This window comes from Mya arenaria, chromosome 10 (assembly GCF_026914265.1).
Source record: "Mya arenaria isolate MELC-2E11 chromosome 10, ASM2691426v1".
Taxonomy (NCBI): domain Eukaryota; kingdom Metazoa; phylum Mollusca; class Bivalvia; order Myida; family Myidae; genus Mya; species Mya arenaria.
In genome coordinates this window covers 7,341,944-7,358,760 of record NC_069131.1, presented here as the reverse complement: position 1 = coordinate 7,358,760, position 16,817 = coordinate 7,341,944, and the positions used below count along the sequence as shown (strand labels likewise).

General features: G+C 42.2%; 1 protein-coding gene across 1 annotated transcript; it reads left to right on the top strand.

The window, feature by feature from the left end:
• Window positions 1–316: 316 nt before the first annotated feature.
• Window positions 317–6,081, top strand: LOC128206546 (teneurin-m-like). Its single transcript, XM_052909102.1, has 6 exons — window positions 317–418; window positions 2,650–2,716; window positions 3,249–3,368; window positions 4,738–4,866; window positions 5,049–5,183; window positions 5,566–6,081. Exons 1-6 carry the CDS (start codon window positions 416–418, stop codon window positions 5,631–5,633), a joined length of 522 nt encoding a protein of 173 aa, XP_052765062.1. The 5' UTR covers window positions 317–415; the 3' UTR covers window positions 5,634–6,081.
• The last annotated feature ends 10,736 nt before the right edge of the window (window positions 6,082–16,817 follow it).

Genomic DNA, 16,817 nt, shown 5'->3' with positions numbered 1-16,817 from the left:
GGCTAGTCGGTGTTATCACGTGATATTACCGAACTAGGTGTATAGCTTAATTTTGTCACCCAATTAGAGTAAGCCGTCGTAGCTCAGTGGATACGATGCTGGACTGCAATTTTGGCGACACGGGTTCGAACCCGGTCTCTGACACAAATTTTTGTTACATTTTGGTACTTTTTTACAATTATGATATCAAAGCGGAAAATATTAGATTAGATGATTGTCCAGAGATTTGTTACAGAAAAAAAAAACTTTTTTGGGTGCAAATCTGGTGTACAGTCCCTTTAATGATATGAAACCAAACACCCGTTGTAGCTGAAAACTTCCTTTTCGGGCTGCACCTCTTCATCTGTCACTTTATCCTTGGTATTCGAGGAGATTGAATGCAAACTCGGTCTGGAATACTGAAGTGACTGTGAAAATGGTGAGTGCAGCATTTATTGTGTTTAAGATTATTTCTTCGAACAGTATTTAAGTTATGGTGTTTGGAATCATTTGAAAATATTTTATTCCGCGTTTTGAAACATATAGCTGGTTTTTTTCTTCTGTTTTGTGACATTCGGTGCCTCTCTTTAAATAATGTCTGTTAGGCATTATTCTTTGTGTCTCTTAACAAAGTGATAAGTATTATTTGACAACTGGGCCTGTCAGTGATGTTGCCACTGTATTATAATAATTACGCGTTTAACTAAAGGGAACAATTAGGACTTAGTTCTGGACACGCATAATTCATTATAATAAAGAAATTGCATGCTAGAAATAAAAATCAGCGGAATTCGGGAAAAAAAGCAACTAATCTTTTTGCAAGTAAATTTAAGACAATAGATAAGATGATCCATTAAACTGAAATTACAGTTACCATGTTAACAGTTTTATCTATAAATGCTCTCAAACCTTAAACATTATATAGTTAGATCTAAATTAATTTATTCTGAAATAAAACACTTTTCCCTTTGTGCGAAATGGGTTAAAATGATATGAATGCTGGATGTACGTGTCCTTGTATAAAAGGCTTGAGCAGCTGCTAATAGTCGTCCCGTGAAGTAGGACACCGCTGTAATGGGCGTTTTATAAACAATTGCTGTCAATGATCCGAACATTTTCATCAATCCGAAACTACTCTTTTTGTCCGTTGAATATAAATTTCGGCTACCAAACGATCTTACTTTTAGAATGTATTTAAGGTTAGTGTTAATTCCCAATACATCTTCAAAAGATAGGAACCCGTAATTTGTTAATGCAATTAATAAAATAACACAAACATTGATTTTTATACGAGGTAATTCCAGTAAAGTTATGTACGATGCAAACATATTAGGTAATTCTAATAATCTAAATTTAAACAATTTGTTGATTTTTAAACGAAATATAAAATAAACGTTCATGTTACGGTGCTTTTCCATTTTTGTACAGACATCAATCGATTTCATTTCCGTTTATAACATATTCACAAAATCGCGACAGTTTACCATTGATTAATGAGACGAACGCCTGGGCGGTTTAACTTTCGCGCCAAAATACCGCCTGACTACACAAAGGACGGAGCTAGTGAGTCATCTTGACGAACACCAAATAAGCTTTCTCCGCCTGCGGCCTCTCTTCGCTTGCTCCATTTTCTGTAAATTGCCAAATTGAGTTCTAATAAATATATAGGCCACACACAGCTAGTAAGGAGGATAAAGATATCAATTATATTCGGATCAATCGTTTTTGTCCGGGCGGTAAAATAGTCCCGAAATACATTTGGAACCTTCTAATATTTAATAAAAAAAGATTGAAAAAATTCTTAATCTATTTAAAGTTAGGTGTGACTTGTTCAAATCTGGGATTGGGTAAAATGTGATTTGCCCTTTTTAAATCGTAGCCTAGGACTGAGGATACATTGCACTGAAGTTAACAATATTAATACACATATGGAAACTTAGCGACAAGCCCAGTAAGCCTAGAATTTAACTAATGCTATGTTTAAATGCATGAGGATTAAGGCCTAAAACACCAAACAATGGTCACGCCGCTACAAGAAAAAAACACAATGCACACATATGAAACTATCGCCATTGGCTAATATGGGCTTACCGCCTCGACACGATCAGTGACAGCGCGTCCCGATTTAAAGGAAATGATTATTTTTTATACTTCATACATACACATGCAGGCATTCTTTCACTTCAAGTTTTCACCTTCAATGTTGGCAAAGATATTTTTGTTTTGCTTCGAACGATGTAAACAATACGTATACAAGTGTCACGCGCAAGACACAGTCTCGGGGGTTTCAGTTCAATTGAGTTCAAAGGATGAACTTTTATAAAATATAATCTTCCTGAATTTCACTTTAAAAAGCGCCGCCGTAACATTAACAGATTAAAACAAACCAAGTTTATACTGATTCGAAGGCTAGGATGGGCATATATCCAAAATTTTATAATTGTGGATCAAGATTGTCGAATGCGGTTAATTTGGTTTATTTAATTAACATATATGGTAAAGATGGAGCCCGGCGTTCGATTCTTATCTTGTCTCTCTACAGTAGCATGTGATATTGTCGAGCTTCCTGCCTTCTTTATAACAGAGTTGCAGGGGAAGAAAATCCAGAATACTTGTGATCATGATAACACTACAGTATTTTATCTTTTAACACCATGACTCATGTTGCAGGAGTTAAAGTACTGGCTACTGGCGGTTGGTGTGGTGGTGGCGATGTCCTACGTTTCTGTTGAAGGCGGTAAGTTTATTACTGATTATTACTGACATGAGCTGCAAAAAGTTGTCCTTTGGAGAAATAGCTGATCTTTTAATTTCATTTCATTTTCATGTTATGCCTTAAAACAGGCAATAGATACTATTATGAAGAACATACCTTCCGAGAACGTGAATATATATATTATAACCTACTGTTCATCTTCACCACGCCGGAAGAATAGCCTAATTCACTATGAATATCACTTTATTTTATAATGTTCCTTGTTTCAAAAAAACACATTTCAAATTTCAAACATAAGATGAAGATGTAAATAAAAGTGATGTATGATGTACGCAATAAAGTGCAACGGATAAACGCCAAATAACAAAATATGTTCACTGAATTTAGTTTAGTGTGAGTAAAAATCCAAATATGTTGTTTGTATTGTCCATCAAAAGACCTAACAAACCGTTGTTTATTTTTTAAATTGAGACGGATTGGCTTGTAATTGCTTTGCAGTTCAATTTTGCATATCCATAACCACGGACACATTACTTTTCCTTCAAAATTTCAGCACCTGGTACTGACTGTACAGGAAATGTAACACTTTGTAACGCCAACGAGACATGTAACAACAACAAATGCGCTTGCATACCCGCATACAAGAACATGAGCAGTGAATGCGTGGCTAAAGGTATTATGATTTACATTAATTTAAATCTTTCTTTCTTTCTTTCTTCTTTCTTTCTTTCTTTCTTCCTTCCTTCCTTCCTTCCTTCCTTCCTTCCTTCCTTCCTTCCTTCCTTCCTTCCTTCCTTCCTTCCTTCCTTCCTTCCTTCCTTCCTTCCTTCCTTCCTTCCTTCCTTCCTTCCTTCCTTCCTTCCTTCCTTCCTTCCTTCCTTCCTTCCTTCCTTCCTTCCTTCCTTCCTTCCTTCCTTCCTTCCTTCCTTCCTTCCTTCCTTCCTTCCTTCCTTCCTTCCTTCCTTCCTTCCTCCCTCCCTCCCTCCCTCCCTCCCTCCCTCCCTCCCTCCCTCCCTCCCTCCCTCCCTCCCTTCTTTTCTTTCTTTCTTTCTTTCTTTCTTTCTTTCTTTCTTTCTTTCTTTCTTTCTTTCTTTCTTTCTTTCTTTCTTTCTTTCTTTCTTTCTTTCTTTCTTTCTTACTTTCTTTCTTTCTTTCTTTCTTTCTTTCTTTCTTTCTTTCTTTCTTTCTTTCTTTCTTTCTTTCTTTCATTCTTTCTTTCTTTCTTCATCTATTTATTTATTCATTCATTCGCTCATTCGTCATTCGTTCATTCATTTCATTTTTCTTTTTTTCTTTCTTTAAATGTTGACATTGCATAATCTGTTAACCAAATTTCTTTCTTTCTTTCTTTCTTTCTTTCTTTCTTTCTTTCTTTCTTTCTTTCTTTCTTTCTTTCTTTCTTTCTATCTTTCTTTGTTTATTTTTTTTCTTTTCTTTCTTTCTTTTCTTTTCTTTTCTTTTCTTTCTTTCTTTCTTTTTTTCTTTCTTTCTTTCTTTCTTTCTTTCTTTCTTTCTTTCTTTCTTTCTTTCTTTCTTTCTTTCTTATTTAATTATTTATTTATTTATTTATTTATTTATTTATTTATTTATTTATTTATTTATTTATTCTCACTCGCTAAGAATCAAGGCGTGTCATGCTTGGTTCCAGCCTGAGAATGTATGCGTTCTTATATCATAGTATATCATCCTAATATATCGTCTAAAACCTGGACACATCTAGAGGTCACCAGAATCAACTGTATACTCTAACCCTGATATATCCATATAACTGTATTAATTATTACCATTTTCTTCACTTGTAAACCAATACACAAGAAAGGACGCATAGCTGACCGAATTTAATCATATCACCCCATGCAACGTGAAATTTTTGTTCGATTAAGTCTTAAATGATTACCATTATCTAAATTGTATACCCTTCGTTTCTGATGTTTAAGATGTGTAATATCTACAGAGCTCTGCCTCTGTTTAAATGACTACCTTAAACAAATAGATGATCTTTATATGTCGTCATGTTTTTATATTTCATATTTCTTTTAAAGGATACGACGATGCTTGCACTGATGCCGCGGACTGTAAATCAGGGCTGTTAGGAGCCATGGGGATCTGCACATCCAACAAATGTGCCTGCATGACCGGATACTCCGTGTATATGAACATGTGCAGGAGAGGTCGGTGGTGTCCGTCATATATTATACATTTTTTCATCGATTTATTGTTCAATTTTCATCATGCATTTTGTCTGCAGATATGTAATATTTACAGAGCCCTGCCTTTGTCAAAATGGATACCTTAAACAAATAGATGATCTTTATATGTCCTCATGTTCTTATATTTCATCTTTCTTTTAAAGGATACAACGATACTTGCACAAATTCCGATGAGTGTACATCAGGGCCGTTAGGAGCCATGGGGATCTGCACAACCGGCAAATGTGGCTGCAAGACAGGTTACTCCTGGAAAGCCCCAACGTGCCAATCGGTCAATGGTGAGTGGTCTCTATGTCAATCATTGTCACCTTGGTATATAGTATACTATCATTGTCTTCAGGTCGCTGACTTGGACAATGGGATTGATTGTTCGTCAGTGAATACTTGTCCACCATATTTGCGATATCCCCCTGCCTCAATATAAATCGCGTGTAGAAATAATGGTTTAACAAGCCACCCTCACAAACAAACAAAATATGTTTAAACCGAGTTTTAAAGAATGATACTAAACGTATTTAAATGTTTGTTAATGATATATACTGATTAATCTAAACATTCCCATAAATAAATCATAGTTTTGAGTGATGATTTTAGACTTTAGAATGGCATTTGACACGCTGTTTTATGTTATTTGACACAGTTCATATTTGGTTTTCACAGGGGCGGCAGGTCTGACCATATCTATAACGCTGATGCTTGGAGCCCTCTTGTCCAAGAATATATTTTAGGACAAGCAACCATCGACACTGAATACTTTAGAAAATCTACATACGAAAGAGAATACCAAACTTGAATATCAAACTATAAATGCTTATCAATTTCAAAAGTTCAGTTTTTAATGTGAATGAAATTAATTTAAATTGACAATTGCATATAATAACATAAATACTTTTTTGAAATATCGCTACTATTGTGATGTATTGAATACAATATTTACGCACTCCACATTAACCTCAAAATTGCATGTATACACATGGTAATGTATTTTTATAGAGTTGCTTTAATGTCAGACGAACCATTATGTCATAAACTCACGCCTGCTTAATGTTTATCTAACTCAGTCAATGGTTTTATGATCTTTCCACTGACAGTGGAGAGGGAGACCTTTAAATGTTGACATTGCATAATCTGTTAACCATATTTGTTAATCGTATATAAAATAAAAAATCAAAAATTGTTGGAATTATTTGGCATTCTTATTTTCTTGGAAACTAAATGGACACGCCTAATAGTCAGAATAAAAGCGAGGGCCTTGTTTTTTTGCTAAAAGGAGGCAAATAACGTCATGTAACTACAAGGAAAAACTACACGGGCACAAACATGTCATTATTAATAAATGTTTGGGTAAGCTTATTGGATTGGTCAGCAAACACGAGTTACTCGTCCCGTCATGTATCAATAATTGCAAACCAAGAGCATTAAAGTCCATCCAAGTCATTATCAACATGTGCCCCTAAAGAGGGCTTACTTTTGTATTTTCGACTACTAGGTTTGTCCCTGTATTTTTCATTGTATTATTGTAGACAATAAGTAATAAGTAAAACAAACCTTATAGACAGGTAAGCTAACTGCTATTACTCAACCACCAGATACATGCATTACTTATTAGAGAATTAATTCAGCCGGAACAATGAAAATGTTTAGATAATGTGTTCATATAGTTCAATAATGATTGCATCATTGTACAAACAAGGAGGTGGAACAAAATAGAAAATGAAAATGCTGTCAAATATTATTCATGTTCTTCCATATGTATGTGTTAAAACAAAACTACATGTATTCCAAAAACTTGCATTCGGATTTCGATACATGCAGCACTGTTGTTGCACTGGCTAGTAGGTTTACATGTAGCACTTGTAGTCCATGATATATGCAGCATGGTTGTTACGCTGGCTAGTAGGTTTACAGTAAACATTTGTATTCAACCCATGATACATGCAGCATGGCTGTTATACTGTCTAGTAGATATACAGATAACACTTGTATTTAGCCCATGATACATGAAGCATGGTTGTTGCACTGGCTTGTAGGTTAACAGATAACACTTGTATTCAGCCCATGATACATATAGGTTGTTCCACTGGCCAGTAGGTTTACAGATAACAGTTGTATTCAGCCCAAGATACATACAGGTTGTTTCACTGGCTAGTAGGTTAACAGATAACACTTGTATTCAGCCCAAGATACATACAGTTTGTTCCACTGGCCAGTAGGTTTACAGATAACACTTGTATTCAGCCCAAGATACATACAGGTTGTTTCACTGGCTAGTAGGTTAACAGATAACACTTGTATTCAGCCCAAGATACATACAGGTTGTTCCACTGGCCAGTAGGTTTACAGATAACAATTGTATTCAGCCCATGATACATACAGGTTGTTCCACTGGCTAGTAGGTTTACATATAACACTTGTATTCAGCCCATGATACATGCAGCATGGTTGTTACACTTCAATGGTAACTTTTAATCGGTCAGTAACCGAGTGCAATTTCTACTGACATCATTGGAGTGTACTAGGGGAGAGAAACCTACCGTATTTACGACTGAGGGCGGCGAGAGTTGCTTATAATGGCAGCCGTTGAAGGCAAGCGATTAGCGACGAATTGCATAAAATCAAGCAAGAACAGTTAGAACAATGTCAGATATTACCTAATACGATCTTACTGATGCCGAACGATCTACTGAATATATTTCACATCAGCCATTCCAACGGAAATTCTTCAAACATCTAGATATTAACTTTTTGAACTACCAAGAGTTAATTATGTTTAAAAAGTATTAAAATACTTCGAGTACAGTAGGGTGAATGGATACAGAAAAAACTTGCAGACTCTGCACGGTCATTGCCAGGATGCCCGAAATCACGTCTAGTAAATCGCTGGAACAATGAAGATCTTAACATACGCCAACAAGCTAACCGTGAAATTGATGTAACTAAGCCTTTGTTTTTGAAATGTTTATCAGTATGGAGTTGTTAGACTTTACAAGAACAACGAAGCATTAATAAATTTATATCTTCCTAATGATACTGATTAATTGAAACATCCCGAATAATAAAGGATAGTTTTAAGTCATGATTCTAGCCTTAAGGCTGCATATTTAAATCATAGCTTTGCGTCAATATTATAGCCTTTAGAGAAGATCATCAAATAGAGTGCACATGTAACGTCATTCGTTAAACTGTAATATGTAATTTGACATTTAGTTCATGCTTTTGTTTACTCCAAGGTGCGACAGGTCTGACCATATCTATCATGCTGATGCTTGGAGCCCTCATGGCCAAGAAAATATTTTAAGACCAGCTACTATCGATACTGAATACTTGAGGAAAACGATAATCCACAAATGAAATAGAATACAAACTTGGATATATAAACTATTAATGCTTATCAATTTCAAAAGTACGGTTTTTATTTGTTATGAGGTTAATTTGAATTGACAATTGGGTAAATTACACAATTAATGGTTTGAATATCGCTACAATTTTGATGTACTAACAAAACATTTACGCACAACCTATTTACCCCAAAATTGTACACCTAGTTTTATATTTTCAGACTTAAATGTCAGACATAGTTATCGAAAAATCTATTATACTATTATTTATCATAATTATTAGCATGCCTACTTAAAATATATCTTATTATATTTTATAATCTGTTAAACGTATTTGTTTTTCGTATATACAATAACACATGCAAAAAAAGGTTATTTTTCCATGAACATGTGTTCTGATTAGGGATGCAAACGAATGGCAAAATTGATATTCGAATATTCGGTAATTCTTTCGATCGAATATTCGAAAATTCGAATACCAAAATGATCCTTTAAGAATTGTAGAAAACTAGTATTCAATAACGTAATAGCTAGGGCCCTGTTACCCTTCTTTGTCGTATTCGGTACACGCGACGGACACTTATTGTTCCACAAATTAGCCTCTGAATTTCCCCATTTTCAGAATATATCCCAAGAAAAAGCCATAATTAAATTGTAAACAAAAAAATAAACTATATCAATTCCTCTGCGTTCACTTTTGTAAACAATGCAAAATAAGATTGGGAATTTCGTTTTTCCCGGTTAAATGACGATATGCGCCAACGTGGTACTTGCAGCCTCGTTCTGGGATTGATGTTTACGAAATATTTTTATAGAAAACGACACCAACCATGGCCGCACGTCGATTTTGACTGATGTATTTTACAACGTTAAACCATACAACTACTTTTCAACGCAAGAGCGTTGTAACGAAACATGGAAAACAGTTTAAAGCAAATAACTATCACATGCCCTTCAAATCATCAAGGCGATTTGCGCATATCGCCAAGCTTGATTCGCAGGGAAAGACAACACATTGGTATAAAGGCCGATCTTAAATGTTCCCAAAATAATTGGAATGTGTTTGATGTCACTTGTCTAACAGCCAGTAACTGCAAAAATCCGATATGGCGCGTGTATAGTGTCATATGTTTACACCTCTGGCATTACGGGTCCATCGTTGTAAAAACAAGACAGACGAAGATGACAGTTGTAGTCAAAAAGTTTATTAATTTATTATTTCAACAAAAACATCGAATATTCGAATACTGATTTTGACATTCGAATACCAAACGTTCGATCGAATATTCGAATATTCGAATATTCGTTTGCATCCCTAGTTCTGATAGTTAAATTGTTGGAATAATGTGGCATTCTAAATTTGTAGCCTAGTAGTCTAAATACAATTGTTCAATTCTCATTCAACAGGGCTTAATTCAGTAGGCAATATGTATAGCCATAGTTTTTATTGTTATACTGTAAAACAAAAGAGTAAATAAGCTCCCTACTTTCTTAGTCCAGGAGGCGCCATGGTCTAGGTTGCAGGAGTATTCCTTAGCACCCGTCCAGGAGCCGCCATGGTCTAGGTTGCAGGGATACACCTTTCCACATGTCCAGGAGGCGCCATGACATAACACCAGTCCAGGAGGGGCCATGGTCTAGTTTGCATGAGTATGCCTTACTACCCGTCTAGGAGGCGCCATGGTCTAGGTTGCAGGAGTATACACTACCACCAGTCTAGGAGGCGCCATAGTCGAGGTTGCGAGTTTACACACTACCACCCGTCTAGGAGGCGCCATGGTCTAGGTTGCTGGAGTATACCTTACCACCCGTCCAGGAGGCGCTATGATCTAGGTTTGTGGTGTATAACTTACCACCTGTCCAGGAGGCGCCATGGTCTAGGCGGCAGGGGTATACCTTACCACCCGTCCAATAGGCGCTATGGTCTAGGCTGCATGAGTATACCTTACCACCCGTCCAATAGGCGACATGAACTACATGTAGGTTGCTGGAGTATACGTTACAATCCGTCCAGGAGGCGCCATGGTCTAGGTTGCTGGAGTATACCTTACCACCTGTCCAGGAGGCGCCATGGTCTAGGCGGCAGGGGTATACCTTACCACCCGTCCAATAGGCGCCATGGTCTAGGCTGCATGAGTATACCTTACCACCCGTCCAATAGGCGACATGAACTACATGTAGGTTGCTGGAGTATACGTTACAATCCGTCCAGGAGGCGCCATGGTCTAGGTTGCTGGAGTATACCTTACCACCTGTCCAGGAGGCGCCATGGTCTAGGCGGCAGGGGTATACCTTACCACCCGTCCAATAGGCGCCATGGTCTAGGCTGCATGAGTATACCTTACCACCTGTCCAATAGGCGCCATGGTCTAGATTGCTGGAGTATACCTTACCACCCGTTCAGGAGGCGCCATGGTCTAGGTTACAGGAGTATACCTTACCACCCATCCAAGAGGCGCCATGGTCTAGATTGCTGGAGTATACCTTACCACCCGTTCAGGAGGCGCCATGGTCTAGGTTACAGGAGTATACCTTACCACCTGTCCAGGAGGCGCCATGGTCTAGGTTACAGGAGTATACCTTACCACCCGTCTAGGAGGCGCCATGGGCTAGGTTGCTGGAGTATACCTTACCACCCGTCCAGGAGGCGCTATGATCTAGGTTTGTGGTGTATAACTTACCACCTGTCCAGGAGGCGCCATGGTCTAGGCGGCAGGGGTATACCTTACCACCCGTCCAAGAGGCGCCATGGTCTAGGTTACTGGAGTATACCTTACCACCCGTCCAGGAGGCGCCATTGTCTAGGTTACAGGAGTATACCTTACCACCCGTCCAGGAGGCGCCATGGTCTAGGTTGCTGGAGTATACCTTACCACCCGTCCAGGAGGCGCCATGGTCTAGGTTACTGGAGTATACCTTACCACCCGTCCAGGAGGCGCCATGGCCTAGGTTACAGGAGTATACCTTACCACCCGTTCAGGAGGCGCCATGGTCTAGGCTGCAGGAGTATACCTTACCACCCGTCCAAGAGGCGCCATGGTCTAGGTTACTGGAGTATACCTTACCACCTGTCCAGGAGGCGCCATGGTCTAGGCGGCAGGGGTATACCTTACCACCCGTCCAAGAGGCGCCATGGTCTAGGTTGCTGGAGTATACCTTACCACCCGTCCAAGAGGCGCCATGGTCTAGATTGCTGGAGTATACCTTACCATCCGTCCAAGAGGCGCCATGGTCTAGGTTGCTGGAGTATACCTTACCACCCGTCCAATAGGCGCCATGGTCTAGATTGCTGGAGTATACCTTACCATCCGTCCAAGAGGCGCCATGATCTAGGTTGCTGGAGTATACCTTACCACCGTCCAGGAGGCGCCATTGTCTAAGCTGCAGGAGTATACCTTACCACCCGTCCAAGAGGCGCCATGAACTACATGTAGGTTGCGGAAGTATACCTTACCACCCGTCCAGGAGGCGCCAGTGTTTAGGATGCAGGTGTATAGCTTACCACTCGTACAGGAGACGCGATTGTCTAAGTTGCAGGAGTATACTTTACCACCCGTCCAGGAAGCGCCAAGGTGTAGGATACAGGAGTATATCTTACCACCCGTCCAGGAGGGGCTATGGTCTTGGTTGCAGGAGTATAACTTACTACCCGTCCAGGAGGCGCCATGGTCTAGATGGCGGGAGTATACCTTACCACCCGTCCAAGTGGTACCATGGTCAAGATTGCGGTAGAGTACCTTACCATCCGTCCAGGAGGCGCCATGGTCTAGATGGCGGAAGTATACTTTACCACCCGTCTAGGAGGCGCCATGGTCTAGGTTGCAGGAGTATACCTAACCACCCGTCCAGGAGGCGCCATGGTCTAGGTTGCAGGAGTATGCCTCAATATCTTATACAGAAGGCGCGATTGTCTCGGTTTCAGAAGTATACTTTACTACCAGTCCAGGAGGCGCCAAGGTCTAGGATAAAAGAGTATACCTTACCACCCGTACAGGAGGCGCCATGGTATAGGTTGCATGAGTATACCTTACCACCCGTACAGATGGCGCCATGGTCTAGGCTGCAGGAGTATACCTTACCACCCGTCCAGGAGGCGCCATGGTCTAGGTTGCAGGAGTATACCTTACCACCCGTACAGATGGCGCCATGGTCTATGTGGCAGGTGTATTCCTTAGTAACCGTCTAGGAGCAGCTATGGTCTAGGTTACAGGAGTATACATTACCACACGTCTAAGAGGCACCATGGTCTAAGGTTGCAGGAGTATACTTTACCACCCGTCCAGGAGGCACTTTGGCATAGGCTGCAGGAGTATACCTTTCTACCCGTACATAAGGCGCTATGGTCTAGGTTGCATGAGTATGCCTTACTACCCGTCCAGGAGGCGCCATGGTCTAGGTTACTGGAGTATACCTTACCACCCGTAGAGGAGTGTCCATGACCTAGCCTGCATGAGTATACTTTACCACCCGTCCAAGGGGCGCCTTGGTCTAGGTTGTAGGAGTATACCTTACCACCCGTCAAGGAGGCGCCATGGTCTAGGTTGCAGTAGTGTTTCTTACCAACCGTCCTCGAAGTGCCATGGTCTATGTTGCAGGAGTGTACTCTTACCACCCGTCCAAGAGGTGCCATGGTCTAGGTTTCAGGAGTTTACCTTACCATCCGTCCATGAGGCTCTATGGTCTAGGTTTCAGGAGTTTACCTTACCATCCGTCCAGGAGGTGCTATGATCTAGGTTGCAGGAGTGTACCTTACCACCCGTCCAAGAGGCGCCATTGTTTAAGGTTGCAGGAGTATACCTTACCACCCGTCCAAGAGGTGCCATGGTCTAGGTTTCAGGAGTTTACCTTACCATCCGTCCATGAGGCTCTATGGTCTAGGTTTCAGGAGTTTACCTTACCATCCGTCCAGGAGGTGCTATGATCTAGGTTGCAGGAGTGTACCTTACCACCCGTCCAAGAGGCGCCATTGTTTAAGGTTGCAGAAGTATACTTTACCACCCGTCCAGGAGGCGCCATGGTCTAGGTTGCAGGAGTATACCTTACCACCGTCCAGGAGGCGCCATGGTCTAGGTTGCTGGAGTATACCTTACCACCCGTCCAGGAGGCGCTATGATCTAGGTTGCAGGAGTATACCTTACCACCGTCCAGGAGGCGCCATTGTCTAAGCTGCAGGAGTATACCTTACCACCCGTCCAGGAGGCGCAATGATCTAGGTTGCAGGAGTATACCTTACCACCGTCCAGGAGGCGCCATTGTCTAAGATGCAGGAGTATACCTTACCACCCGTCCAGGAGGCGCAATGATCTAGGTTGCAGGAGTATACCTTACCACTCGTCCAGTAGGCGCCATGGTCTAGGCTGCAGGAGTATACCTTACCACCTGTTCAGGAGGCGCCATGATCTAGGTTGCAGGAGTATACCTTACCACCCGTCCAGGAGGCGCAATGATCTAGGTTGCAGGAGTATACCTTACCACTCGTCCAGTAGGCGCCATGGTCTAGGCTGCAGGAGTATACCTTACCACCTGTTCAGGAGGCGCCATGATCTAGGTTGCAGGAGTATACCTTACCACCCGTCCAAGAGGCGCCATGGTCTAGGTTACAGGAGTATACCTTACCACCTGTTCAGGAGGCGCCATGGTCTAGGTTACAGGATTATACCTTACCACCCGTCCAGGAGGTGCCATGGTCTAGGTTACAGGAGTATACCTTACCACCCGTTCAGGAGGCGCCATGGTCTAGGCGGCAGGAGTATACCTTACCACCCGTCCAAGAGGGGCCATAATCCAGGTTGCTAGAGTATACCTTACCAACCATCTAGGAGGCGCCATGATCTAGGCTGCAGGAGTATACCTAACCACCCGTCCAGGAGGTGCCATGGTCTAGGCTGCAGGAGTATACCTAACCACCCGTCCAGGAGGCGCCATGAACTAAGTTTGTGGAGTATAACTTACCACCCGTCCAGGAGGCGCCATGGTCTAGGCGGCAGGGGTATACCTTACCACCTGTTCAATAGGCGCCATTGTCTAAGCTGCAGGAGTATACATTACCACCCGTCAAAGAGGCGCCATGAACTACATGTAGGTTGCTGGAGTATACCTTACCACCCGTCCAAGAGGCGCCATGAACTACATGTAGGTTGCTGGAGTATACCTTACCACCCGTTCAGGAGGCGCCATGGTCTAGGCGGCAGGAGTATACCTTACCACCAGTCCAAGAGGGGCCATAATCCAGGTAGCTAGAGTATACCTTACCAACCACCCAGGAGGCGCCATGGTCTAGGCTGCAGGAGTTTACCTAACCACCCGTCCAGGAGGCGCCATGGTCGGAGTTGCAGGAGTATACCTTACCACCCGTCTAAGCGGCGCCATGGTCTAAGTTGCGGGAGTATACCTTATCACCCGTCCAAGAGGCGCCATGGTCTAGGTATCTGGAGTATACCTTACCACCTGTCCAGGAGGCGCCATGGTCTAGGCTGCAGGATTATACCTTACCACCCGTCCAGGAGGCGACATGAACTAGGTTTGTGGAGTATACCTTACCACTCGTCCAGGAGGTGCCATGATCTAGGCTGCTGGAGTATACCTTATCACCCGTCCAAGAGGCGCCATGAACTACATGTAGGTTGCTGGAGTATACGTTACCATCCGTCCAAGAGGCGCCATGGGCTAGGTTGCAGGAGTATACCTTACCACCCGTTCAGGAGGTGCCATGGTCTAGGCGGCAGGAGCATACCTTACCACCCGTCCAGGAGGCGCCATGGTCTAGGTTGCTGGAGTATACCTTACCACCCGTTCAGGAGGCGCCATGGTCTAGGTTACTGGAGTATACCTTACCACCGTCCAGGAGGCGCCATGGTCTAGGTTGCTGGAGTATACCTTACCACCCGTCCAGGAGGCGCCATGGTCTAGGCTGCAGGAGTATACCTTACCACCCGTCCAGGAGGCGCCATGGCCTAGGTTACAGGAGCATACCTTACCACCCGTCCAGGAGGCGCCATGGTCTAGGCTGCAGGAGTATACCTTACCACCTGTCCAGAAGGCGCCATGGCCTAGGTTACAGGAGCATACCTTACCACCCGTCCAGGAGGCGCCATGGTCTAGGTTACAGGAGTATACCTTACCACCGTCCAGGAGGCGCCATGGTCTAGGTTGCTGGAGTATACCTTACCACCCGTCCAGGAGGCGCCATGGTCTAGGTTACAGGAGTATACCTTACCACCGTCCAGGAGGCGCCATGGCCTAGGTTACTGGAGTATACCTTACCACCGTCCAGGAGGCGCCATGGTCTAGGTTACTGGAGTATACCTTACCACCCGTCCAAGAGGCGCCATGGCCTAGGTTACTGGAGTATACCCAACCACCCGTCCAAGAGGCGCCATGGTCTAGGTTGCTGGAGTATACCTTACCACCCGTCCAAGAGGCGCCATGGTCTATGTTGCTGGAGTATACCTTACCATCCGTCCAAGAGGCGCCATGGTCTAGATTGCGGGAGTATACCTTACCACCCGTCCAAGAGGTGCCATGGCCTAGGTTACTGGAGTATACCTTACCACCCGTCCAAGAGGCGCCATGGTCTATGTTGCTGGAGTATACCCAACCACCCGTCCAGGAGGCGCCATGGCCTAGGTTACTGGAGTATACCTTACCACCCGTCCAAGAGGCGCCATGGTCTATGTTGCTGGAGTATACCCAACCACCCGTCCAAGAGGCGCTATGGTCTAGGTTGCTGGAGTATACCTAACCACCCGTCCAAGAGGCGCCATGGTCTAGATTGCTGGAGTATACCTTACCATCCGTCCAAGAGGCGCCATGGTCTAGATTGCGGGAGTATACCTTACCACCCGTCCAAGAGGCGCCATTGTCTTGGTTGCTGGAGTCAACCTTCTTAACCTCGCACGTTTAATGTTGTGTGAATACGTTTAATATGGTCGGAATGATGAGGGTGGATCATCTGGTTCGGACACATTTAAATTAACCAAACTTGAAATAATATGACATTAAAGTTTAATGTACAATAAAATCATAACGACAGACAAGCAAAACAATTGAAGGTTGTCTATGAGACTGTATGCATGTTAAAGACAATAATTCATTTAAACCATATACACTAAGTTTTACAATTAAGTAATGAAAATACGATATTTGTCAACGAGTATTCGAATATACCCGCATTTAAATTTAGTGGAGATTGCATGTATTGAAACGGTGAAAATAGGCAAACCCATCCTACTGAAGGTATATGTAACACTCGTGAAATAACAAAATAGAATTGCCTTCAACGAAAATGTTGTTTTTATGATATTCTGCAATAAACAGGCTTGCTATGACATTTTGCAATGAAACCTCCGACTATTTGAATATAAAGGGAGTCTGTGTTTGCCTATTCAGCTCCTGGTATTTATGTATCGTGTTCAGTCTCCGTAGTTTTATAGCCTTCCAATAATGAGGAATGTAATCAGTCATATTTAGATTGCTATCAGGATAGAACAGATAATAAGCTATTCAAAAATAAAATAACCAAAAATACCCGAAATTCTCTTCTGAAATGTATCTTCTATTCACACGGTTTATGAC

What these genes read in the sequence shown, in the direction of transcription:
- LOC128206546 (XM_052909102.1), top strand. An exon ending in CTACGTTTCTGTTGAAGGCG is followed by an intron (nt 2,717 to 3,248) that starts GTAAGTTTATTA and finishes TCAAAATTTCAG; the next exon opens with CACCTGGTACTGACTGTACA. An exon ending in CAGTGAATGCGTGGCTAAAG is followed by an intron (nt 3,369 to 4,737) that starts GTATTATGATTT and finishes TTTCTTTTAAAG; the next exon opens with GATACGACGATGCTTGCACT.